Source organism: Salvelinus alpinus, chromosome 25 (genome assembly GCF_045679555.1).
Source record: "Salvelinus alpinus chromosome 25, SLU_Salpinus.1, whole genome shotgun sequence".
NCBI lineage: Eukaryota > Metazoa > Chordata > Actinopteri > Salmoniformes > Salmonidae > Salvelinus > Salvelinus alpinus.
The window spans coordinates 44,910,465-44,937,570 of record NC_092110.1 but is presented as its reverse complement, the minus strand read 5'-3'; the positions used below and the strand labels follow the sequence as shown (position 1 = coordinate 44,937,570).

At 43.0% G+C, this 27,106-nt stretch overlaps 1 protein-coding gene across 1 annotated transcript in view; it reads right to left on the bottom strand.

The window, feature by feature from the left end:
- Window positions 1–5,937: 5,937 nt before the first annotated feature.
- LOC139554024 (fibroblast growth factor receptor 3-like) overlaps window positions 5,938–27,106 on the bottom strand; it is a 60,709-nt gene continuing 39,540 nt past the window's right edge. The window contains exons 7-9 of the mRNA XM_071366911.1: window positions 21,487–21,624; window positions 11,677–11,782; window positions 5,938–6,792 (exon numbers count right to left, since the gene is read on the bottom strand). Coding sequence (XP_071223012.1) covers window positions 6,502–6,792; window positions 11,677–11,782; window positions 21,487–21,624 — 535 coding nt within the window. The 3' untranslated portion in view covers window positions 5,938–6,501. The remainder of the gene's footprint in view (window positions 6,793–11,676; window positions 11,783–21,486; window positions 21,625–27,106) is intronic.

Here is a 27,106-nt window from a genome sequence, read left to right as displayed (position 1 = left end):
CAGGAGTTGTGACCCGTTTTTGTTGGTTATGTTGTCATAGTTGTGCCTAGGTGGGCATATGGGGGAGGGAATGCTGTCACTTCCAGGTAGGTGTTTGTCCCCCTGTGTGCTGAGGGTGTCAGGTTCCTGTCCAGTTCTGGCATTTAGGTCGCCACAGACTAATACATGTCCCTGGGCCTGGAAATGATTGATTTCCCCCTCCAGGATGGAGAAGCTGTCTTCATTAAAGTATGGGGATTCTAGTGGGGGGATATAGGTAGCACACAGGAGGACATTTTTCTCTGTTAAGATAATTTCCTTTTGAATTTCTAGCCAAATGTAAAATGTTCCTGTTTTGATTAATTTAATGGAGTGAGTTAGGTCTGCTCTATACCAAATTAGCATTCCCCCTGAGTCCCTTCCCTGTTTCACACCTGGTAGTTTGGTGGATGGGACTACCAGCTCTCTGTAACCTAGAGGGCAACCAGTGGGTCCGTCTCCTCTATACCATGTTTCTTGCAGGATGACAATGTCTGCATTACCGATTTCTTTGGTGAAGTCCGGGTTCCTGCTCTTTAGGCCAAAGGCAGATGACCTCAGACCTTGGATATTCCAGGATGATATAGTGAAGGCTTTTTGTTCCATAAAGTGTCCAATGTTGTTGGTCGGGGTTTGGCCTCAGGCCAGTAAGTGTGAGCAGAGCCTGCTGAGCATCTGGTACATGCCGTTGTCTTGGGCGAGTGTAAGAGTGGGGGTTGGGCCAGTTTGCCCGCTCACTACCTGGGCGTATGTGTGACTTCCATGTTGATGCCCTCTTTGCGGGGGTGGGGTGCATGGGGTGGGCAGGAGTGGCATGGGTCTGATCTGAGGGGGCCTAAATTGGGTGTGGGCATGGTTGATGTGGGCGGGGTGTGTAGGTCTAGGGGGGGGGTCCTGGAGGTCTTGGAGGGTGTCTCGCTGGTCTGGGTGGGGTGTCTATTGATCTGTTGCTCCTGTGTGAAGTGTTGGGGCTTCGTTTGAGAGCGATGTCCTTTAGAGTCCGGGCAAAGGTGGGCACTGCTGCCTTGTAGAGGTGGACCTGGTCATAGAGGCTGTTCAAGTCCAGGGTGGAGTGGTGGGCCAGAAAAACATTTGGTTTTGAGGCACAGTCACGGGAAATGCTTGCGTTTACCCGCTGTATTGTAGCAGGGTGGAAGTCTTTTCGTGGTAGCAGGGTGGAGATAACCACTTGTGCGTTGGGGAAAGTAGAAGAAGCTTTTTCAATCACTCCCTTCAGTGCTGTGGCCACCCTTTCCTGCTGTGCTCTCAGGTCGTTTGTGCCTGTGTGTATTATTATGTGGCTAGGTGAGCCTAGTTTGTCCTCAGACAGAAGTTCTAGGGCGCGCTGGGTGTTTGGACACCAGAGTTTAGACACACTGTGTTTGGGAAAAAGTTTTTTTTCTTCTATATATTTCCCATTTGAGTCCATAAGAAGGACAATCTGTGTCTTGTGTTTGTCCTCAGTGGGTGTGGGGGGGTTGTCAGGAGGGCTATCGGGGTGGCTGACAGGGGGGGTGCTCAGAGGGGGTGAGAGCTGCTGGGCTTGGGGTTTTTATTTTGTCTGTTCTGCTGTGATGTCGACTCTATGGTCAGAGTCTGGTGTGGACTGTTCTGCTGTGGTGTCGAGACTTTTGTCGGGTGCTGAGGTGGGCTGTTCTGCTGGCGTCTCTGTGGGGATGGCCACCTCCCTAGTGGGTTGTTCTCTGTCACATGCCATCCCCCTCAACCTCTCCTCCAGCAGTCTGATCCTCTCCTCCATCCCCCTCTCCCTCTCCTCCAGCAGTCTGATCCTCTCCTCTAGTGCTTTGTTCTGCTCCTGCTTCTGCTCTTTCTCCTGTTGAAGTTGTCTCACCACTGTACAGAGTGCAGATATGTCTCTCTCCACCTCCAGCTCTCCTGGTCTGGTTAAGGGGTTGTTGTGCTGGACTGTTGTATGGGTCTGTGCTGACTGGAGTGTAATCACCTGCTGTTCCAGCTCCACCTGCCTTACCTCCAGCTGGGTAAATTTATCCTTCATTTCAATGAGGGAGGAGTGCTCTGTACTGGGAGGTTGACTGTTTGCTGAGGGTTGCTCGTCTGTGGGGTTATATGGTGAGGAGGTCTGGTCTGACCCACTTGGGGTGGGGGTATCTTTATCAAGGGAGAGCTTCTCCTGCTGGGCTAGTTCTTTGATTAGATGAAAGTCCAGCTGAAACTGTTTGGGGTTGCCCTGTACCATTACTGTTCCAGACTTATATAGATTTATATTAGCTGACTCCTCGTCCTCGTTGTCAAGAATCCTGAGTTTCCACCCCTCGTTAACCCCCCCTCTCTTGACAGAGGGGTAGTGTGCTAATATAGCACTGTGCCATGCCAGGGGATGGTTTGTGTGGAAGATAAGGTTGCTGATGTTCCCATTTTTGTAATAGTCAGCAAAAAGTGTCTCTTGATTTTCCATAAGGAGCTTCATTTTGTGATCTTTTCTTGCCTTATCATTCTTAACACTCACAGGGTAATGTATTTTAATTACCTCTGAACAGCGGGAGGCAGCTTCTAAGTTCTCTCCATTTGGTTGGGGTAGACTATTCGACTCTCCTGCCATTGTTGGGCTAATGTGCTTTGACACCTCTCACTTGACACGTCAGTGCTAGTTGAAGCTGTATCAAGCTTGGAAGAATTATGTTACCATTCAGGCCTTATAAAGTAATGTCATGTATTTTTCTTCTTGGCTTTTGGAAATAGAATATAGTTTCAGACTAAACATTACTCACTCAGTTCCAGGTTGGGTGGTGTTTTCAGGTTTCTGTTGTTTTCCAGAGAATATGCTGTAAATAATTATAAACCTTGGTTGTTGTGAACTTTTCAGGTGATTCCGTAATTCCGTCCAAAATCAGGTTGTAGGTTTTGAGTTTTGATTTGAAGTGAAGGTTATGTAGTAGAGGGTAGCATCCTGTATGTGTTCCTGACAAAAAATCCAAGTTTATCTAACTCTAAACCTATCTTTTTTAAAGAAAATGCTGAAAAATGCAGGAGCTCATCTGATCATGACCTCTCTCTCTCTCTCGCTCGCTCACTCTCTCTCTCTCTCTCTCTCTCTCTCTCTCTCTCTCTCTCTCTCTCTCTCTCTCTCTCTCTCTCTCTCTCTCTCTCTCTCTCTCTCTCTCTCTCTCTCTCTCTCTCTCTCTCTCTCTCTCTCTCTCTCTCTCAGACCTGCTGTTTTCAACTCTCTAGAGACAGCAGGAGCAGTAGAGATACTCTGAATGATCGGCTATGAAAAGCCAACTGATATTTACTCCTGAGGTGCTGACCTATTGCACCCTCGACAACCACTGTGATTATTATTATTTGACCCTGCTGGTCATATTTGAACATCTTGTCCATGTTCTGTTATAATCTCCACCCAGCACAGCCAGAAGAGGACTGGCCACCCCTCATAGCCTGGTTCCTCTCTAGGTTTCTTCCTAGGTTCTGGCCTTTCTAGGGGAGTTTTTCCTAGCCACCGTGCTTCTATAACTGCATTGCTTGCTGTTTGGGGTTTTAGGCTGGGTTTTCTGTACAGCACTTTGTGACATCAGCTAATGTAAGAAGGGCTTTATGAAGAAATTGTATTGATTGATTGATTGAACCCTTTGATGCTCTTCTTCTTCCTAGTAGCCGATGGATCATGTTCCGGAATCCTTTGATGCTCTTCTTCTTCCTAGTAGCCGATGGATCATGTTCCGGAACCCTTTGATGCTCTTCTTCTTCCTAGTAGCCGATGGATCATGTTCCGGAACCCTTTGATGCTCTTCTTCTTCCTAGTAGCCGATGGATCATGTTCCGGAACCCTTTGATGCTCTTCTTCTTCCTAGTAGCCGGTGGATCATGTTCCGGAACCCTTTGATGCTCTTCTTCTTCCTAGTAGCCGATGGATCATGTTCTGGAACACTGATGCCACTTGATTATTATTTTCCCTTTAGTTACTAAATATAGACTCTGTAAACATTTAGACCACTGAGGGTCAACCGGAAAGGCAATTGCATAACGACAGGGTATTTGGTTATACATCTCCTGATCCTACTGCACCTAGATAGATCTAGTGGCAACATCACTCTGCTTACATTCTCTTCACAGTGCAGTAAATCCTTCAGGATATTCAGGATATTTTTAAATAAGATGAAAAATAATTTATAGAAAGACTCATTTGGCACTTCTTTCTTGATAAACCACATTTTAGGATCTTGGACTTTACCATCTTGTTGCACATTTTGCATTTAATAAAAATGTCTAAGTTATCTTCCAATACGTTGGCACATCAATGACTTACAAACACACACATGATCCAGAGTGAAAGCTATAATGCTATAACTATCTGCTTTGTGATTGTGACACCACAGAGCACACCTTCATGTTCTAAATTTATATTCTATAACACTGTAGAGCAGCAAGGAAACCTGGAGCGCCTGTTCAGATGTTTCAGTAACACCAGATAATGTTTCAGATGTTTCAGTAACACTAGAACATGTCAGTAACATTCTAGAACATGTTTCAGTAACTTTAGAATATGTTTCAGATGTTTTGGTAACACTAGATATCAACTTTGGAAAAAATTACAACACATACTGTCTATTACTAGCTCTCTATTTATTATAGTATAAGAGCTTAAATAATATATTGGATGAAGAGTACTACTTCTAGAACTAGCATGGGAAACTAGCATGGTAACTACTTCTAGAACTAGCATGGTAACTACTTCTAGAACTAGCATGGTAAACTAGCATGGTAACTACTTCTAGAACAAGCATGGGAAACTAGCATGGTAACTACTTCTATAACTAGCATGGGAAACTAGCATGGTAACTACTTCTAGAACTAGCATGGGAAACTAGCATGGTAACTACTTCTAGAACTAGCATGGTAGCTACTTCTCGAACTAGCATGGGAAACTAGCATGGTAACTACTTCTAGAACTAGCATGGGAAACTAGCATGGTAACTACTTCTAGAACTAGCAAGGGAAACTAGCATAGTAACTACTTCTAAAACTAGCATGGTAGCTACTTCTCGAAATAGCATGGGAAACTAGCATGGTAACTACTTCTAGAACTAGCATGGGAAACTAGCATGGTAACTACTTCTAGAACTAGCATGGGAAACTAGCATGGTAACTACTTCTAGAACTAGCATGGGAAACTAGCATGGCAACTACTTCTAAAACTAGCATGGCAGCTACTTCTAGAACTAGCATGGGAAACTAGCATGGTAACTACTTCTATAACTAGCATTGGAAACTAGCATGGTAACTACTTCTAGAACTAGCATGGGAAACTAGCATGGTAACTACTTCTAGAACTAGCATGGGAAACTAGCATGGCAACTACTTCTAGAACTAGCATGGGAAACTAGCATGGCAACTACTTCTAGAACTAGCATGGGAAACTAGCATGGTAACTACATCTAGAACTAGCATGGGAAACTAGCATTGTAACTACTTCTAGAACTAGCATGGGAAACTAGCATGGTAACTACTTCTAGAACTAGCATTGTAAACTAGCATGGTAAAACATACTTAAAATGTAAAATGTACTAAAATAAATGTGACTTTTAGCAAACATTTTACTAAAATCCTCTCTAGTGAGTTTAGAGACTCAGCTTCTTCTTCTTCTTTCCCAGCAATAGTTACTTGTTGCTTGATGTTGCAAAAGTCAACTTTGCAAACAAGGTAACCAAGTTAACACTCAATGTTTCACATCCTAGATTTAAATTTCATCGAGCTAAATTTCCTTGTCCTGCTCTGCTCATTAAAATTGCTTTAAATCTTTCATACATTCTTATAATTTTTTTTTTACTGCAAATGAAAAAAAGATGGATAAAAAACGAGAGAAATAAAATCTGCCAGTTGTGAAAATAATGTTGTTCTGTTGTCAAATAAGTTACAGAAAAAGAAATAAAAAATATTTGCTTACAGTACTAAAATTCTAAACTAGATGAAGCACATGTTACGTCTATAAATATCTTTACAAATATACACGTTAATTATTAAAATAGACATTTTGTATCACTTTAAATGATTATATAATCATGACAGTGTATTTTAGATTGCAATGCTTTGACTCAAAAACAATATTTTAGGAAATTGTACAAGGCAACAATATGATACATTTGAGTTTATACATTTACAATAACACCTTTATAAAGATACATAGAAACCTCCCTATCTATATTTATCTCCTGCTGAAGGAGTTGACTGAAGGGGCTGACTGGGAATGGTGTGACCCATTGGATTGTCAATAACTAAAGACTGGCCAAGTACAAAAATATACATTTTCATTTTGAAGAAGGAAAAATCAAATCCATCCTTCAATGCAAAGAGTCTTTTAAAAACGTGTCAGTTTGTACAGCATTTAATTTCTATCAAGAGTAGGAACACAAACATATCTGAAGCACTGTGGAAGTAGTGCCTGCGCTGTTCTGTTTCCATATCTGGAGGAGGTTCAAAGATGTCACGGGGTGATCTATGTCATGATCACCCCATCGGTCTGCAGTAGTTTGACAGGGTTTGGGAGACTTCATTCCCCTGGATCAGGTTGGGGAGACAGGCTTCATTCCCCTGGATCAGGTTGGGGAGACAGGCTTCATTCCCCTGGATCAGGTTGGGGAGACAGGCTTCATTCCCCTGGATCAGGTTGGGGAAGCAGGGTTCGTCTGGGAGGGGGTCGTGGGCGAACACTGAGTCGTCTCCTGAGGAACAAGTACTGCTGGAGTCCTGGCAGGCTGGTGAGTACTGCTCAAAAGGAACAGACAGGTCCAGGTATTCCTGAAGGAACCAACACATCACACAGCTATAATACAGACAGGTCCAGGTATTCCTGAAGGAACCAACACATCACACAGCTATAATACAGACAGGTCCAGGTATTCCTGAAGGAACCAACACATCACACAGCTATAATACAGACAGGTCCAGGTATTCCTGAAGGAACCAACACAACACACAGCTATAATACAGACAGGTCCAGGTATTCCTGAAGAACCAACACAACACACAGCTATAATACAGACAGGTCCAGGTATTCCTGAAGGAACCAACACATCACACAGCTATAATACAGACAGGTCCAGGTATTCCTGAAGAACCAACACATCACACAGCTATAATACAGACAGGTCCAGGTATTCCTGAAGGAACCAACACATCACACAGCTATAATACAGACAGGTCCAGGTATTCCTGAAGGAACCAACACAACACACAGCTATAATACAGACAGGTCCAGGTATTCCTGAAGAACCAACACAACACACAGCTATAATACAGACAGGTCCAGGTATTCCTGAAGGAACCAACACATCACACAGTTATAATACAGACAGGTCCAGGTATTCCTGAAGAACCAACACATCACACAGCTATAATACAGACAGGTCCAGGTATTCCTGAAGGAACCAACACATCACACAGCTATAATACAGACAGGTCCAGGTATTCCTGAAGGAACCAACACATCACACAGCTATAATACCGACAGGTCCAGGTATTCCTGAAGGAACCAACACAACACACAGCTATAATACAGACAGGTCCAGGTATTCCTGAAGAACCAACACAACACACAGCTATAATACAGACAGGTCCAGGTATTCCTGAAGGAACCAACACATCACACAGCTATAATACAGACAGGTCCAGGTATTCCTGAAGGAACCAACACAACACACAGCTATAATACAGACAGGTCCAGGTATTCCTGAAGAACCAACACATCACACAGCTATAATACAGACAGGTCCAGGTATTCCTGAAGAACCAACACAACACACAGCTATAATACAGACAGGTCCAGGTATTCCTGAAGGAACCAACACATCACATAGCTATAATACAGACAGGTCCAGGTATTCCTGAAGGAACCAACACATCACACAGCTATAATACAGACAGGTCCAGGTATTCCTGAAGGAACCAACACATCACACAGCTATAATACAGACAGGTCCAGGTATTCCTGAAGAACCAACACATCACACAGCTATAATACAGACAGGTCCAGGTATTCCTGAAGGAACCAACACAACACACAGCTATAATACAGACAGGTCCAGGTATTCCTGAAGGAACCAACACATCACACAGCTATAATACAGACAGGTCCAGGTATTCCTGAAGGAACCAACACATCACACAGCTATAATACAGACAGGTCCAAAAAGTTATCTGCGATTCCAAGAAAGTAAACTGAGAGACCCCTAAGGAAGGTCAAAGAAAGTCCAAGACATTAATCTTGGGTTAGGGTTATAGTAATTTGGGGTTAGGGTTACAGTAATCAGGGTTTAGTGTTACAGTAATCAGGGTTTAGTGTTACAGTAATCAGGGTTTAGTGTTACAGTAATCTGTGGTTAAGGTTACAGTAATCAGGGTTTAGTGTTACAGTAATCAGGGTTTAGTGTTACAGTAATCAGGGTTTAGTGTTACAGTAATCAGGGTTAAGTGTTACAGTAATCAGGGTTCAGTGTTACAGTAATCAGGGTTTAGCGTTACAGTAATCAGGGTTTAGTGTTACAGTAATCAGGGTTTAGTGTTACAGTAATCAGGGTTTAGTGTTACAGTAATCAGGGTTTAGTGTTACAGTAATCAGGGTTTAGCGTTACAGTAATCAGGGTTTAGTGTTACAGTAATCAGGGTTTAGTGTTACAGTAATCAGGGTTTAGCGTTACAGTAATCAGGGTTTAGCGTTACAGTAATCAGGGTTTAGTGTTACAGTAATCAGGGTTTAGTGTTACAGTAATCAGGGTTTAGTGTTACAGTAATCAGGGTTCAGTGTTACAGTAATCAGGGTTTAGCGTTACAGTAATCAGGGTTTAGTGTTACAGTAATCAGGGTTTAGTGTTACAGTAATCAGGGTTTAGTGTTACAGTAATCAGGGTTTAGCGTTACAATAATCAGGGTTTAGCGTTACAATAATCAGGGTTTAGCGTTACAGTAATCAGGGTTTAGTGTTACAGTAATCAGGGTTTAGTGTTACAGTAATCAGGGTTTAGCGTTACAGTAATCAGGGTTTAGTGTTACAGTAATCAGGGTTTAGTGTTACAGTAATCAGGGTTTAGAATTACAGTAATCAGGGTTTAGTGTTACAGTAATCAGGGTTTAGCGTTACAGTAATCAGGGTTTAGCGTTACAGTAATCAGGGTTTAGCGTTACAGTAATCAGGGTTTAGCGTTACAGTAATCTGGGGTTAAGGTTACAGTAATCAGGGTTTAGCGTTACAGTAATCAGGGTTTAGTGTTACAGTAATCAGGGTTTAGTGTTACAGTAATCAGGGTTTAGCGTTACAGTAATCAGGGTTTAGTGTTACAGTAATCAGGGTTTAGCGTTACAGTAATCAGGGTTTAGTGTTACAGTAACCAGGGTTTAGTGTTACAGTAACCAGGGTTTAGCGTTACAGTAATCAGGGTTTAGTGTTACAGTAATCAGGGTTTAGTGTTACAGTAATCAGGGTTTAGCGTTACAGTAATCAGGGTTTAGTGTTACAGTAATCAGGGTTTAGTGTTACAGTAATCAGGGTTTAGCGTTACAGTAATCAGGGTTTAGCGTTACAGTAATCAGGGTTTAGTGTTACAGTAATCAGGGTTTAGTGTTACAGTAATCAGGGTTAGCGTTACAGTAATCAGGGTTTAGTGTTACAGTAATCAGGGTTTAGCGTTACAGTAATCAGGGTTTAGTGTTACAGTAATCAGGGTTTAGTGTTACAGTAATCAGGGTTTAGCGTTACAGTAATCAGGGTTTAGTGTTACAGTAATCAGGGTTTAGCGTTACAGTAATCAGGGTTTAGCGTTACAGTAATCAGGGTTTAGCGTTACAGTAATCAGGGTTTAGCGTTACAGTAATCAGGGTTTAGTGTTACAGTAATCAGGCTTTAGCGTTACAGTAATCAGGGTTTAGCGTTACAGTAATCAGGGTTTAGTGTTACAGTAATCAGGGTTTAGTGTTACAGTAATCAGGGTTTAGCGTTACAGTAATCAGGGTTTAGTGTTACAGTAATCAGGGTTTAGTGTTACAGTAATCAGGGTTTAGCGTTAGGGTAATCAGGGTTTAGTGTTACAGTAATCAGGGTTTAGTGTTACAGTAATCAGGGTTTAGCGTTACAGTAATCAGGGTTTAGCGTTACAGTAATCAGGGTTTAGTGTTACAGTAATCAGGGTTTAGCGTTACAGTAATCAGGGTTTAGCGTTACAGTAATCAGGGTTTAGCGTTACAGTAATCAGGGTTTAGCGTTACAGTAATCAGGGTTTAGCGTTACAGTAATCAGGGTTTAGTGTTACAGTAATCAGGGTTTAGTGTTACAGTAATCAGGGTTTAGTGTTACAGTAATCAGGGTTTAGTGTTACAGTAATCAGGGTTAGCGTTACAGTAATCAGGGTTTAGTGTTACAGTAATCAGGGTTTAGTGTTACAGTAATCAGGGTTTAGTGTTACAGTAATCAGGGTTTAGTGTTACAGTAATCAGGGTTAGCGTTACAGTAATCAGGGTTTAGTGTTACAGTAATCAGGGTTTAGTGTTACAGTAATCAGGGTTTAGTGTTACAGTAATCAGGGTTTAGTGTTACAGTAATCAGGGTTAGCGTTACAGTAATCAGGGTTTAGTGTTACAGTAATCAGGGTTTAGTTTTACAGTAATCAGGGTTTAGTGTTATAGTAATCAGGGTTTAGTGTTACAGTAATCAGGGTTTAGTGTTACAGTAATCAGGGTTTAGTTTTACAGTAATCAGGGTTTAGTGTTACAGTAATCAGGGTTTAGTGTTACAGTAATCAGGGTTTAGTGTTACAGTAATCAGGGTTTAGCTTTACAGAAATCAGGGTTAGTGTTACAGTAATCAGGGTTTAGTGTTACAGTAATCAGGGTTTAGTGTTAAAGTAATCAGTGTTTAGTTTTACAGTAATCAGGGTTTAGTGTTACAGTAATCAGGGTTTAGTGTTACAGTAATCAGGGTTTAGTGTTACAGTAATCAGGGTTTAGCGTTACAGTAATCAGGGTTTAGTGTTACAGTAATCCGGGTTTAGCGTTACAGTAATCAGGGTTTAGTGTTACAGTAATCAGGGTTAGTGTTACAGTAATCAGGGTTTAGTGTTACAGTAATCAGGGTTAGTGTTACAGTAATCAGGGTTTAGTGTTACAGTAATCAGGGTTTAGCGTTACAGTAATCAGGGTTAGCATTACAGTAATCAGGGTTTAGTGTTACAGTAATCAGGGTTAGTGTTACAGTAATCAGGGTTTAGCGTTACAGTAATCAGGGTTTAGTGTTACAGTAATCAGGGTTTAGCGTTACAGTAATCAGGGTTAGTGTTACAGTAATCAGGGTTTAGTGTTACAGTAATCAGGGTTAGTGTTACAGTAATCAGGGTTTAGTGTTACAGTAATCAGGGTTTAGTGTTACAGTAATCAGGGTTAGCGTTACAGTAATCAGGGTTAGCGTTACAGTAATCAGGGTTTAGTGTTACAGTAATCAGGGTTAGCGTTACAGTAATCAGGGTTTAGTGTTACAGTAATCAGGGTTAGCGTTACAGTAATCAGGGTTTAGTGTTACAGTAATCAGGGTTAGCGTTACAGTAATCAGGGTTAGCGTTACAGTAATCAGGGTTTAGTGTTACAGTAATCAGGGTTAGCGTTACAGTAATCAGGGTTACAGTAATAGTTGTGACTTACGTCCATGGAGGTCATGGATAGAACCCTGTCATGGTCTTCCACCAGCTGCCTGAAGGTAGGCCTCTGAGATGGAACAGCGTGCCAGCACTCCCTCATGATCATATATCTACAGAGACACACAACAGTTACAATATTTTATTTTTTATTTAGCTAGGCAAGTCAGTGAAGAACAAATTCTTATTTACAATGACGGCCTACACCGGCCAAACCCGGGCCAATTGTGCGCCGCCCTATGGTACTCCCAATCACGGCCGGTTGTGATACAGCCTGGATTCAAACCAGGTGTCTGTAGTGCATCTCTAGCACTGAGATGCAGTGCCTTAGACCACTGCGCCACTCGGGAGCCACAATACAACACTCCCTCATGATCATATACAGTGCTGTGAAAAAGTATTTGCCCCCTTCCTGATTTCTTATTTTTTTTGCACATTTGTCACACTTAAATATTTCAGATCATCAAACAAATTTAAATATTACACAAAGATAACTCAAGTAAACACAAAATGCAGTTTTTAAGTGATGATTTTATTTATTAATAACGGATGACTGACGTACTCAAAGTAAACTGCCTGTTACTCAGGCCCAGAAGCTAGGATATGCATATAATTGGTAGCATTGGATGGAAAACACTCTGAAGTTTCTAAAACTGTTAAAATGTGTCTGTGAGTATAACAGAACTGATATGGCAGGCGAAAACCCGAGGAGAAGCCATCCGGAATTTCTTTTTTTTGAGGTCACAGCCCATTCAAATGCTTGTTTATGGGATATTCAAAGGTATACCTCCCAGATTGCAGTTCCTATGGCTTCCACTAGATGTTAACAGTCTTTAGAAAGGGTTTCAGGCTTGTTAAAAAAAAAAAAAAAGAGTTAGTAATTGTAGTTTTTCAAGGTGGCTCTCATTTTGGACTGTAGTCTTGTGGCGCGCGTGGCTGAGGGCGCGCACTTCGTTATTTATCTCCGGTATTGAACATACTACATTCCGTCTTAAATTGTATCATTTATTTACATATTAGGGTACCTGAGGATGGATTAGAAACGTTGTTTGACTTGTTTGGACGAAGTTTATTGGTAACTTTTGGGATTCCTTTGTCTGCATGTTGAACGACTGGAACGGTTGGATTACTGAATCAAACGCACCAACTAAACTGACTTTTTTGGGATATAAAGAAGGACTTTTATCGAACAAACAACCATTTGTTGTGTAGCTGGGGCCCTTGGGATTGCAAACAGAGGAAGATCTACAAAGGTAAGTGATTTCTCTTATTGCTATTTCTGACTTTTGTGACGCCTCTGCTGGTTTGGAAAATGTTAATAATACTGGTGTATGCAGGGCTCTGTCCTCAGATAATCGCATGGTATGCTTTCGCCGTGAAGCCTTTTAGAAATTTGACAAAGCGGCTGGATTAACAAGAACGTTAGCTTTTAAACGATGTATGACACTTGTATTTTCATGAATGTTTAATATTAAAATTTTTGTATTTTGAATTTCGGGCTCTGCAATTTCACCGGATGTTGTCGAGATGGGGCGCTAGCGTCCCACATAGCCCAAAGAGGTTTTAAGGGAAAAAAGCTATCCGAACCTTCATGGCCCTATGTGAAAAGTAATTGCCCCCTAAACCTAATAACTGGTTGTGCCACCCTCAACAGCAACAACTGCAATCAAGCATTTGCGATAACTGGCAATGAGTCTTTCACATCACTGTGGAGGAATATTAGCCCATTATTCTTTGCAGAATTGTTTTAATTCAGCCACATTGGAGTGTTTTTGAGCATAAACCGCCTTTTTAGGGTCACGCCACAAACCGTCATTAAAGACCAGGGTCTTCAGCTTGAGGTCACGAACTGATGGCCGGACATTCTCCTTCAGGATGTTTTGGTAAAGAGCAGAATTCATGGTTCCATCAATCACAGCATGTCGTCCAGGTCCTGAAGCAGCAAAGCAGCCCTAGACCATCACACTACCACCACCATATTTGACTGTTGTTGGTATGATGTTCTTTTCTGAAATGCTGTGTTACTTTTACGCCAGATGTAACGGGACGCACACCTTGCAAAACGTTTACATTTTGTCTCGTCAGTCCACAGAATATTTTCCCAAAATCAATTAAATAACGTTCCCAAGGTAAACGGATTACTTCTCAGGTCCGGATCGTAGAATATGCATATCATTTACAGATTAGGATAGAAAATACTCCAAAGTTTCCAAAACTGTCAAAATATTGTCTGTGAGTATAACAAAACTGATTCTGCAGGCGAAAACCTGAGGAAATCTAACCCGGAAGTGATTTTTTTTATTTTTATCTGTGTTTCCTTGCCCGTCTTTCTTCCATTTAAAGGGGTATCAACCAGATTCCTTTTCCAATGGCTTCCTCAGGCTGTGACCAGGCTTTAGACATAGTTTCAGGCTATTATTTTGAGAAATGAGCGAGATTTTTCAAAACTAGTCAGGTGTCCTTTGATTAGTTCCTGCGCGCGAGAGGGGTAGCTCTCCATTTTCTTTCTCTCTTTTATTGAATAGGTTACGGTCTAAATATTATCGATTATGTTTGTTAAAAACAACCTGAGGATTGATTATAAAAAACATTTAACATGTTTCTACGAACATTACGGATACTTTTTGGAATTTTCGTCGAACGGAACGAGGCTTTGGTTTTCTGAACATAACGCGCAAACCAAATGGCGTTTTTTTGTTATAAAAGTAATATTTATCGAACAAAAATAACATTTATTGTGTAACTGGGAGTCTCGTGAGTGCAAACATCCGAAGATTATCAAAGGTAAGCGATTCATTTTAGTGCTTTTCTGACTTTCGTGACCGTGCTAATTTGGGGCTAGCTGTTCTAGCATTGATTGATACGCTCACAAAAGCTTGGATTGCTGTCGCTGCAAAGCATATTTTCAAAATCTGACACGATAGGTGGATTAACAACAAGCTAAGCTGTGTTTTGGTATATTTCACTTGTGATTGCATGATTATAAATATTTTTAGTAATATTTTGCGCCCTGTAATTCAGCGGTTGTTTAGGAAAATGATCCCACTAAAGGGATCCGTAGCGCAGAGAAGTTAACTTCTAATTGCACACCATCCCGGATCCGGGAGCACCCCATCAGTAAAAAAGCTGACTAGCATAGCCTAGCATAGCGTCACAACTAAATACTAGCATCTAAATATCATTAAATCACAAGTCCAAGACACCAGATGAAAGATACACATCTTGTGAATCCAGCCATCATTTCTGATTTTTTTGAAATTTTTTTGAAATGTTTTACAGGGAAGACACAATATGTAAATCTATTAGCTAACCACGATAGCAAAAGACACAACTTTTTTTTCCCCACCATTTTTTTCCTGCATAGGTAGCTATCACAATTTCGACCAAATAAAGATATAAATAGCCACTAACCAAGAAACAACTTCATCAGATGACAGTCTGATAACATATTTATTGTATAGCATATGTTTTGTTAGAAACATTTGCATATTTCAGGTATAAATCACAGTTCTACATTGCAGCTGCAATCTGAAATAGTGCCGAAGCAGCCAGAATAATTACAGAGACCAACGTGAAATACCTAAATACTCATCATAAAACATTTCTGAAAAATACACAGCGTACAGCAAATGAAAGACCAACATCTTGTGAATCCAGCCAATATTTCAGATTTTTTAAGTGTTTTACAGCGAAAACACAATATAGCATTATATTAGCTTACCACAATAGCCAGAAACACAAGCCGTTTACCAGCAGCAAAGGTTAGCGATCCTAACAAACCAGCAAAAGATATATAATTTTTGACTAACCTTCATATACTTCATCAGATGACAGTCCTGTAACATCATATTACACAATGCATATAGGATTTGTTCGAAAATGTGCATATTTAACGGCACAAATCGTGGTTATACAATGTGAATTGTAGCCAAACTTGAAGCAATCTGGCCAGCGCCATCTTGGAGAGGCACCTAATCTAATCGATAACTAATCGTAACTAAAAAATTTGACTTGACTAAAAAATACAGGTTGGACAGCAAATGAAAGATACATTAGTTCTTAATGCAACCGCTGTGTTAGATTTTTTAAATTAACGTTACTCGACATACAGCGTGCGTTACAGCGAGACCATGCCGAAATTAATGGCGGACTAATAATTTTACATTTTTCCACAGAAATACTAATTAACATCATAAATAGCTCTTACTTTTTGATGAGCTTCCATCAGAATCTTGGGCAAGTGGTCCTTTGTCCAGAACAATCGTCTTTTGGTTGAAAGATGTCCTCTACTCCTGTAGAATTAGCTGCTAACGCCAGCGATGTACCGGAGAGGTGCCCAACTCGCGATAACGCCTGACAAAGAAACTCCAGAAAATCGCAATAAACTGATATAAACTGCTATAAGTCGGTTTAAATGAACTACCTTATGAAGTTTTTAAGACAAAAAACAAATTAAATCAGAGCCGGAGATATAGAACTGCTAAACCAAAAGCTTTTCAGGACGCCATGCTGGTGTCCCTCCTGCGTCAGGCCCCGCGTCGAAAAGGTCGGTCCTTCCGTTCCAAGAGGCTTTATACTCCCCCAGATGGTGCTATCCACTCCATTCAAAGTCTCACCGCTTACTGACATCTAGGGGAAGGCGTATGCAGTGCATGTAGCCCCATAGCTTACAAGGGAATTTATAAACCGACCCTGGAACAGAGACCTCGATTTCAGAAATCTCACTTCTTGACAGGAAGTGTGCTGCAGAATGAGTTCTGTTTCACTCAGAGAAAAAATTCAAACGGTTTTAGAAACTAGAGAGTGTTTTCTATCCAATAGTAATAATAATATGCATATTGTACGAGCAAGAATTGAGTACGAGGCAGTTTAATTTGGGAACGAATTTTTTACAAAGTGCAAATAGCACCCCCTATTGACAAAAGGTTAACTGAGGCAAGTGAGGCCTGCAGTTCTTTAGATGTTGTTGTGGGTTCTTTTGTGACCTCTTGGATGAGTCGTCGCTGCGCTCTTGGGGTAATTTTGGTAGGCCGGCCACTCCTGGGAAGGTTCACCACTGTTCCAAATTTTCTCCATTTGTGGATAATGGCTCTCACCGTGGTTCGCTGGAGTCCCAAAGCTTTACAAATGGCTTTGTAACCCTTTCCAGACTGATAGATGTCAATTACTTTGTTTCTCATCTGTTTCTTTGGATCGCGGCATGATGTCTTGCTTTTTGAGATCTTTTGGCCTACTTCACTTTGTCAGACAGGTTCTATTTAAATGATTTCTTGATTCAACAGGTCTGGCAGTAATCAGGGCTGGTTGTGGCGATAGCGTCCCACCTGGCCAACATCCGGTGAAATTGCAGAGCGCGAAATTCAAACTACAGTATTATAAATATTTAACTTTCATAAAATCACAAGTGTAATACATCAAAATAAAGCTTAACTTCTTGTTAATCCAGCAGTTGTGTCAGATTTCAAAAAGGCTTTACGGTGAAAGCAAACCATGCGATTATCTGAGGACAGCGCCCCGCATACAAACACATGAAAAACATATTTCAACCAGGCAGGTGCGACACGAAAGTCAGAAATAGCGATATAAAAAATGCCTTACCTTTGATGATCTTCTTCTGTTGGCACTCCAAAGGTCCCTGTTCCCTCACAAATGGTCCTTTTGGTCGATAATGTCCTTCTTTATATCCATAAAAACTCAGTTTAGCTGGTGCGCTTCAGTCAATAATCCACCCAGTTTCCCTCCATCAAAATGCATACAAAATGAATCCCAAACGTTACTAATAAACTTTTCCAAACAAGTCAAACAACATTTATAATCAAACCTTAGGTACCCTAATACGTAAATAAACAATACAATTTAACCTGTCTAGGATGAGAGTGGCGCTAGCGGCACTCCCCCCCCACCCCCACTGAAAAACCAGTGCCGCGAAATTCAAAAACAATATTTTTTTAAAATATTTAACTTTCACACATTAAAGTCCAATACAGCTAATGAAAGACACAGATCTTGTGAATCCAGTCAACATGTCCGATTTTTAAAATGTTTTACAGGGAAGACACAATATGTAAAGATGTACATCTATTACCTAAAAACACATTAGCATAATCCACCATCTTTTATTTGTCCACCAACACCAGTAGCTATCACCAATTCGGCTAAACTAAGATATTTATAGCCCCTAACCAATAAAAAAACTCATCAGATGACAGTCTGATAACATATTTATGGTATGGGATAGGTTTTGTTAGAAAAAAGTGCATATTTCAGGTAGATGGCATAGGTTACAATTGCACCCACCGTCACAAATGGAATAGAAAAACTACTTAGAGCAACGTGTTTACCTACTTACTAATCATCAAACATTTCGTAAAAATACACAGCATACACGAATCGAAAGACACAGATCCTGTGAATACAGACAATATTTCAGATTTTCTAAGTGTCTTACAGCGAAAACACAATAAATCGTTATATTAGCATAGCACATAGCACATAGCAGCCCAGCATTGATTCTAGCCAAAGTGAGCGATAAAAGTAAACATCGCCAAAATATATTAATTTTTTCACTAACCTTCTCAGAATTCTTCAGATGACACTCCTGTAACATCATATTACACAATCCATATAGAGTTTGATCGAAAATGTTTATATTTAGCCACCAAAATCATGGTTAGACAATGTGAAATGTAGCTCAGCTGGTCAGAAAAAGTCTGTGCGCCACTTAGACAGTGATCTACTCTTATACATAAATACTCATAAACGTGACTAAAAAATATAGGGTGGACAGGGATTGATAGACAATTTAATTCTTAATACAATCGCGGAATTACATTTTTTAAATTATCCTTACTTTTCAATACAGCTTGCGCCAAGCGAAGCTACGTCAAAAAACATGGCGTCCTAAGCCACTAATATTTTTCGACAGAAACACGATTTATCATAATAAAAATGTCCTACTTTGAGCTGTTCTTCCATCAGTATCTTGGGCAAAGGATCCTTTCTTGGGTCCAATCGTCTTTTGGTGGAAAGCTGTCCTCTTGCCATGTGGAAATGCCAACTGCGTTCGGGATGAACTGGAAGCGTGCCCAGCAATTCACAGCGTTTCAGAAATAAATGTCCCAAAATCGCACTAAACGGATATAAATTGCTATAAAACGCTTTAAATTAACTACCTTATGATGTTTTTAACTCCCATAACGAGTAGAAACATGACCAGAGTAATATTACTCCCTCCACTAATGCTTGGAACAGGTGCGGTTCGGTGTCCTCTAGGCGCATGACGCAGCTCCAAAAGAGTGACTAGCCTCAGGGTTTTTTAATTTATAGTGCCTGTGAACGCGCAATCGACCCCATTCAAATCGTCATCACGTAAAGACATCCAGGGGAAGACGTAAGCAGTGTCCGTATAGTCATAGCAATAACAGTGCCCTTTTAACTGACTCCAGAACAGTGGCCAAAATTTCTGAAATAAGACTCCATGTCAGGGAAATTGCTGTAGAATGGGCTCTGTTCCACTTAGAGACAAAATTTCAACTCCTATAGAAACTATAGACTGTTTTCTATCCAATAATAATAATAATATGCATATTGTACGATCAAGAACTTTGTGGGAAGCCGTTTCAAAAAATTACACGATTAGCATAAATAGCCACAACAGCGCCCCCATCCTCAACAGGTTAAGACGGAGAATCGTTATTGTCTTTACCAGATAAAAATACAAAAGAACGCGCTCTCTTCCACGCGCTTGGAAACACTACAGCCAAAATGGGAGCCACCTAGAAAAACTACAATTTCTGGCTAATTTTTCCAAAAACCAGGCCAAAACTCTTTCTAAAGACCTTTGACATCTAGTGGAAGCCCTAGGAACTGCAATCTGTGAGGACTTGGCCTTATAATAAAAGTGATGGTCATTGAAAATAGTGGTAGGCTGAACTTTTTGGGGGGGGATTGTTTGTCGCCTGCCATATCAGTTATGTTATACTCACAGACATAATTTTAACAGTTTTAGAAACTTTAGAGTGTTTTCTATCCAAATCTATCCAACCAATTATATGCATATCCTAGCTTCTGGGCCTGAGTAACAGGCAGTTTACTTTGGGCCCGCTTTTTCATCCGGATGCCCCCTACCCAAGAGAGGTTAACAAGGGGGGCAATTACTTTGTCACATTGGGCCATGAAGGTTTGGATAATTTTTGTTATTAAGGTGAAAAAGCTATCACTTAAAAACTGCATTTAGTGTTTACTTGGGTTATCTTTGTGTAATATTAAAATTAGTTTGATGATCTGAAACATTTAAGTGTGACAAATGTGCAAAAAAATAAGAAATCAGGAAGAGGGCAAATACTTTTTCACAGCACTGTACCTACAGAGACACAACAGTTACAATTCAACACTCCTTCATGATCCATGTCTATATGATAGTGTGTATTACATACCATCCAACTGACATCTTCATACAGACACCATGCATTAACTTCTTATGGCTGCAGGGGCAGTATTGAGTAGCTTAGATGAAAGGTGCATAGAGGTGCCCATAGTAAACTGCCTGCTCCTCAGTCCCGGTTGCTAATATATGCATATTATTATTCATATTGGATAGACAACACTCTGAAGTTTCTAAAACTGTTTGAATGATGTCTGTGAGTATAACAGAACTCATATGGCAGTCAAAAACCTGAGAAAAAATCCAAACAGGAAGTGGGAATTCTGAGGCTGGTCGATTTTCAACCAAGATCCTATTGAATTCACAGCGAGATATGGATGAGTTTGCACTTCCTACGGCTTCCACTAGATGTCAACAGTCTGTAGAACCTTGTCTGATGCCTCTGCTGTGAAGGGGGGCCGAATGAGAGGGGAATTAGTCCATGACCTGCCTCCATGACCTGACCATGACCTGCCATGACCTGACCATGCTCTGACCATGCGCGTTCACATGAGAGGGAGCTCTGTTCCATCGCTCATCTGAAGTCAATGTAATTCTCCGGTTGGAACGTTATTCAAGATTTATGTTAAAAACATTCTAAAGATTGATTCAATACATCGTTTGACATGTTTCTACTGACTGTTACGGACCTTTTGGACATTTCATCAGCTTTTAGTGAACGCGCTTCCTGACGTTGGATTTGTTTACCAAACACGCTAACAAAAATAGCTATTTGGACATAAATGATGGACATTACCGAACAAAACAAACATTTCTTGTGGAAATGGGAGTCCTGGGAGTGCATTCCGACGAAGATCAGCAAAGGTAAGTGAAGATTTATAATGCTTTTTATGAGTTTTGTTGACTACACAATTTGGCGGGTAACTGAAAGGTTACCCGCCAAATTGTGAGAACGCTGTTCTCAGATTATTGTGCTTTTGGCGTAAAGCTTTTTGAAATCTGACACAGCGGTTGCACTAAGAACAAGTGTATCTTTAATTATATGTAAAACATGTATCTTTCATCAAAGTTTATGATGAGTATTTATGTTATTTGACGTGGCTCTCTGCAATTTCTCCGGATATTTTGGAGGCATTTCTGAACATGGCGCCAATGTAAACTGAGGTTTTTGGACATAAATATGAACTTTATCTAACAAAACATATATGTATTGTGTAACATGAAGTCCTATGGGTGTCATCTGATGAAGATCATCAAAGGTTAGTGAATAATTTTATCTCTATTTCTGCTTTTTGTGACTCCTGTCTTTGGCTGGAAAAATTACTGTTTGTCTGTGATTTTGCGGTGACCTAACATAATCGTTTGTGGTGCTTCGCTGAAAAGCCTATTTGAAATGGGACACTTTGGTGGGATTAGTGTTTCAACATTACGTACTGTTCATGTGTGCAGTTGGCAGGCTTGTCCATGCGGTGGCCTTCCTTTAGCAGTTTGAACAGCTCCTCTACAGGGATGCCGGGGTACGGGGACCCTCCCAGGGTAAAGATCTCCCATAGCAGTACCCCATAGGACCACCTGGAGAGAGGGAACATAGGTCAAAGGTTAGGAACACAGTACAGTTGTACATTTTTTCCAGTTCCACTGCTCTTAGAAAGTCTGATATGTGTCTGGTTACTCTTCTTCGCTCAGAATAAAAGTTATAAGTTGAGGGGACAGTCTATTAACCCAGAGATCTATTGTTCAGCCTCCTCCTCCTCCCCCTCCCCCCCTCCTCCCCCTCCTCCCCCTCCTCCCCCTCACCTTCCACCTCCTCCTCCCCCTCCTCCTCCTCCTCCCCTCCTCCTCCTCCTCCTCCTCCTCCTCCCCCTCCTCATCCCCCTCCCCCCTCCTCCTCCCCCTCCTCCTCCTCACACTCCCCCTCCTTCTCCTGCCTCCTCTTCCTCCTCCTCACCCTCCCCCTCCTCCTCCTCCCCCTCCTCCTCCTCACCTTCCTCCTCCCCCTCCTCCTCCTCCCCCTCCCCCTCCTCCTCCTCCTCCTCCTCACCCCCCCCTTCTCCTGCCTCCTCTTCCTCCTCCTCACCCTCCCCCTCCTCCTCCCCCTCCTCCTCCTCCTCCTCCCCCTCCTCCCCCTCCTCCTCCTCCTCCTCCTCCTTCTCCACCTCCACCCCCTCCTCCTCCGCACCCTCCTCCTTCCTCCACTTCCGCCTCCCCCTCTTCCTTCTCCCCCTCCTCCTCCTCCTCCTCCTCACCCCCCCTTCTCCTGCCTCCTCTTCCTCCTCCTCACCCTCCCCCTCCTCCTCCTCCTCCTCCCCCTCCTCCTCCCCCTCCTCCCCCTCCTCCCCCTCACCTTCCACCTCCTCCTCCCCCTCCTCCTCCCCCTCCTCCTCCTCCTCCTCCTCCTCCCCCTCCTCATCCCCCTCCCCCCTCCTCCTCCCCCTCCTCCTCCTCACACTCCCCCTCCTTCTCCTGCCTCCTCTTCCTCCTCCTCACCCTCCCCCTCCTCCTCCTCCCCCTCCTCCTCCTCCCCTTCCTCCTCCTCATCCTCCTCCTCACTCCTCCTCCTCCTCCTCCCCCTCCTCCCCTCCCCCCTCCTCCTCCTCCTCCTCCTCACCCCCCCCTTCTCCTGCCTCCTCTTCCTCCTCCTCACCCTCCCCCTCCTCCTCCCCCTCCTCCTCCTCCCCCTCCTCCTCCTCACCCTCCCCCTCCTCCTCCTCCCCCTCCTCCTCCTCCTCCTCCTCCTCCTCCTCCTCCACCTCCACCCCCTCCTCCTCCGCACCCTCCTCCTTCCTCCACTTCCGCCTCCCCCTCTTCCTTCTCCCCCTCCTCCTCCTCCTCCTCCTCCTCCTCACCCCCCCTTCTCCTGCCTCCTCTTCCTCCTCCTCCCCCTCCCCCTCCCCCTCCTCCCCCTCCTCCTCCTCCTCACCCTCCCCCTCCTCCTCCTCCTCCTCCTCACCCTCCCCCTCCTCCTCCTCCTCCTCCTCCACCTCCACCCCCTCCTCCTCCGCACCCTCCTCCTTCCTCCACTTCCGCCTCCCCCTCTTCCTTCTCCCCCCTCCTCTTCCTCCCTCTCCCCCTCTTCAGGCCCAGAACAGAAGATGGACAAGGTGGGACTCTGACATCTAGCTAAACAAAGAGAGGCCCATGGACATTCCACAGGGGAGCCAGAGGGAAATACATCAAATGTATAGCTGGGGAGGTGACACATATAAGAGGGGGGTCACCAAAAGGAGGGAAGAGTTTAAAATGTGTTGTGAACTTTCTAAATGGATGCACTCAGCTGGTATTAAACACTTTAAACTTCTCTTGAGATTTTGGTCTCAATTCCTTATTGCAAAGAGGTTGCAACAGCATTTTCCTTTTGAACATTGCGTTACAGCCTTATTTACATAAGTATTCAGACCCTTTGCTATGAGACTCAAAATTGAGCTCAGTTCACCTGTGGTAAATTCAATTGTTTGGTCATGATTTGGAAAGGCACACACCTGTCTATATAAGGTCCCACAGTTGGCAGTGCATGTCAGAGCAAAAACCAAGCCATGAGGTCGAAGGAATTGTGCAAAGAGCTCCAAGGCAGGATTGCGTCAATGCACAGATCTGCGGAAGGGTACCAACAAATGTCTGCGGTATTGAAGGTCCCCAAGAACACAGTGGGCTCTATCATTCTTAAATGGAAGAAGTTTGGAACCACCTAGACTCTTCCTAGAGCTGGCCGCCCGGCCAAACTGAGCAATCGGGGGAGAAGGGCTTTTAGTCATGGAGGTGACCAAGAACCTGATGGTCACTCTGACAGAGCTCCAGAGTTCCTCTGTGGAGATGGGAGAACCTTCCAGAAGGATAACCATCTCTGCAGCACTCCACCAATCAGGCCTTTATGGTAGTGTGGCCAGACTGAAGGCACTCCCCAGTAAAAGGCACACGACAGCCCGCTTGGAGTTTGCCAAAAGGTACCTAAAGACTCTCAGACAATGAGAAACAATATTCTTTTGTGTGATGAAACCAAGATTGAACTCTTTGGCATGAATGCCAAGCGTCACGTCTGGAGGAAACCTTGCACCATTCCTACGGGGAAGTATGATGGTGGCAGACTGGGAGACTAGTCAGGATCGAGGGAAGGATGAACGGAGCAAAGTACAGAGATATCCTTGATAAAAACCTGCTCCAAAGCACTCAGGACCTCGGAGTGGGGCGAAGGTTCACTGTCCAACAGGATAGCGACCCTAACCACACAGCCAAGACAACGCAGGAGTATCTTTACCCCTACCTACATGTACAAATGACCTCAACTAACCTGTACCCCTGCACATTGACTCGGTACTGGTACCCCCTGTATAAAACCTCGTTATTGTTATTTTATTATGTTCATTTTGTTTATTTGTTAAGTATTTTCTTAACTCTTTCTTGAACTGCATTGATGGTTAAGGGCTTGTAAGTAAGCATTTCACAGTAAGGTCTACATCTGTTGTATTCGGCGCATGTGACAAATAAAGTTTGATTTGATTTGAATGTCCTTGAGCGGCACAGCCAGAGCCCGGACTTGAACATCTCTGGAAAGACCTGAAAATAACTGGGCAGTGACGCTCCCCATCCAACCTGACAGAGCTTGAGAGGATCTGCAGAGAAGAAAGGGAAAAACTCCCCAAATACAGGTGTGCCAAACTTGTAGCGTCATAGAAGACTCAAGGCTGTAATCGCTGCACTTCATCCACCAAACTTTACAGTTGGCACTATGCATCGGGGCAGGTAGCGGTCTCCTGGCAAACCCAGATTCTTCTGTCGGACTACCGGATGGTGAAGCCTGATTCATCACAGCCAGAGTCCAATGACTGCGAGCTTTAACACCACTCCAGCCGACACTTGGCATTGTGCATGGTGATCTTAGGCTTGTGTGCGGCTGCTCGACCATGGAAACCCATTTCATGAAGCTTCCGACAAACAGTTATTCTGCTGACGTTGCTTCCAGAGGCAGTTTGGAACTTCGTAGTGCAACCAAGTACAGATGGTTTTTACGTGCTACGTGATTCAGCACTTGGTGGTCCACATTCTATGAGCTTGTTTTTTGTTGATTTTTTTTGTGTGAGAATGAGGCTAAGGGAGGAAAATAAATAAATAGGCCATGGTGGCAAAGTAATTACAATATACCAATTCAACACTGGAATGGTAGATGTGCAGAAGATGAAAGCGCAAGTAGAGATACTGGGGTGCAAAGGAGCAAGATAAAGAAATAAATACAGTATGGGGATGAGGTAGTTGGATGGGCAATTTACAGATGTGCTATGTACAGGTGCAGTGATCTGTGAGCTGCTCTGACAGCTGGTGCTTAAAGATACTGAGGGAAATATGAGTCTCCAGCTTCAGTGATTTTTGCAGGTCGTTCCAGTCATTGGCAGCAGAGAACTGGAAGGAAAGGCGACCAAAGGAATAATTGGCTTTGGGGGTGACCAGTGAGCTTTACCTAATGGAGCGCGTGCTACAGGTGGGTGCTGCTATGGTGACCAGTGAGCTGAGACAAGGCGGGACTTTACCTAGCAGAGACTTGTAGATGACCTGGAGCCAGTGGGTTTGGCGGCGAGTATGAAGCGAGGGCCAGACAACGAGTGCGTACAGGTCGCAGTGGTGGGTAGTATATGGGGCTTTGATGACAAAACGGATGACACTGTGATAGACTGCATCCAATTTGTTGAGTAGATTGTTGGAGGCATTTTTGTAAATGACATCGCCGAAGTCGAGGATCGGTAGGATGGTCAGTTTTATGACGGTATGTTTGGCAGATTGAGTGAAGGATGCTTTGTTGCGAAATAGGAAGCCGATTCTAGATTTCATTTTGGATTGGAGATGCTTTATGTGAGTCTGGAAGGAGAGTTTACAGTCTAACCAGACACCTAGGTATTTGTAGTTGTCCACATATTCTAAGTCAAAACCGTCCAGAGTGGTGATGCTGGACGGGCGGACAGGTGCGGGCAGCGATCGGTTGAAGAGCATGCATTTAGTTTTACTTGCATTTAAGAGCAGTTGGAAGCCACGGAAGGAGAGTTGTATGGCATTGAAGCTCGTCTGGAGGTTAGTTAACACAGTGTCCAAAGAAGGGCCAGAGGTATACAGAACGGTGTCGTCTGCGTAGAGGTGTATCAGAGAATCACCAGCAGCAAGAGCGACATCATTGATGTATACAGAGAAGAGAGTCGGCCTGAGAATTGAACCCTGTGGCACCCCCATAGAGACTGCCAGAGGCCCGGACAACAGGCCCTCCGATTTGACACACTGAACTCTGTCAAGTAGTTGGTGAACCAGACGAGGCAGTCATTTGAGAAACCAAGGCTGTTGAGTCTGTGGTGATTGACAGAGTCAAAAGCCTTGACCAGGTTGATGAATACGGCTGCACGGTAATGTCTCTTATCGATGGCGGTTATGATATCGTTTAGGACCTTGAGCATGACCAGCTCTGAAACCAGAATGCATAGCGGAGAAGGCACGGTGGGATTGAAAATGGTCGGTTATCTGTTTGTTAACTTAGCTTTCGAAGACCTTAGAAAGGCATGGTAGGATAGATATAGTTCTGTCGCAGTTTGGGTCTAGAGTGTCTCACCCTTTGAAGAGGGGGGTGACCGTGGCAGTTTTCCAATCTTTGGGAATCTCAGACGATACGAAAGAGAGGTTGAACAGGCTAGTAATAAGGGTTGCAACAATTTCAGCAGATAATTTTAGAAAGAGAAGGTCCAGATTGTCTAGCCCGGCTGATTTGTAGGGGTCCAGATTTTGCAGCTCTTTCAGAACATCAGCTATCTGGATTTGGGTGAAGGAGAAATGGGGGAGGCTTGGGCGAGTTGCTGTGGTGGGTGAAGGACTGTTAATCGGGGTAGGGGTAGCCAGGTGGAAAGCATGGCCAGCTAGCCTCAGTGCAGTGGGCAGCTGGGAGGAGGTGCTCTTATTCTCCATGGACTTTACAGTGTCACAGAACTTTTTTGAGTTTGTGCTACAGGATGCAAATTTATTTTTGAAAAAGGTAGCCTTAGCTCTCCTAACTGCCTGTGTATATTGGTTCCCAACTTCCCTGAAAAGT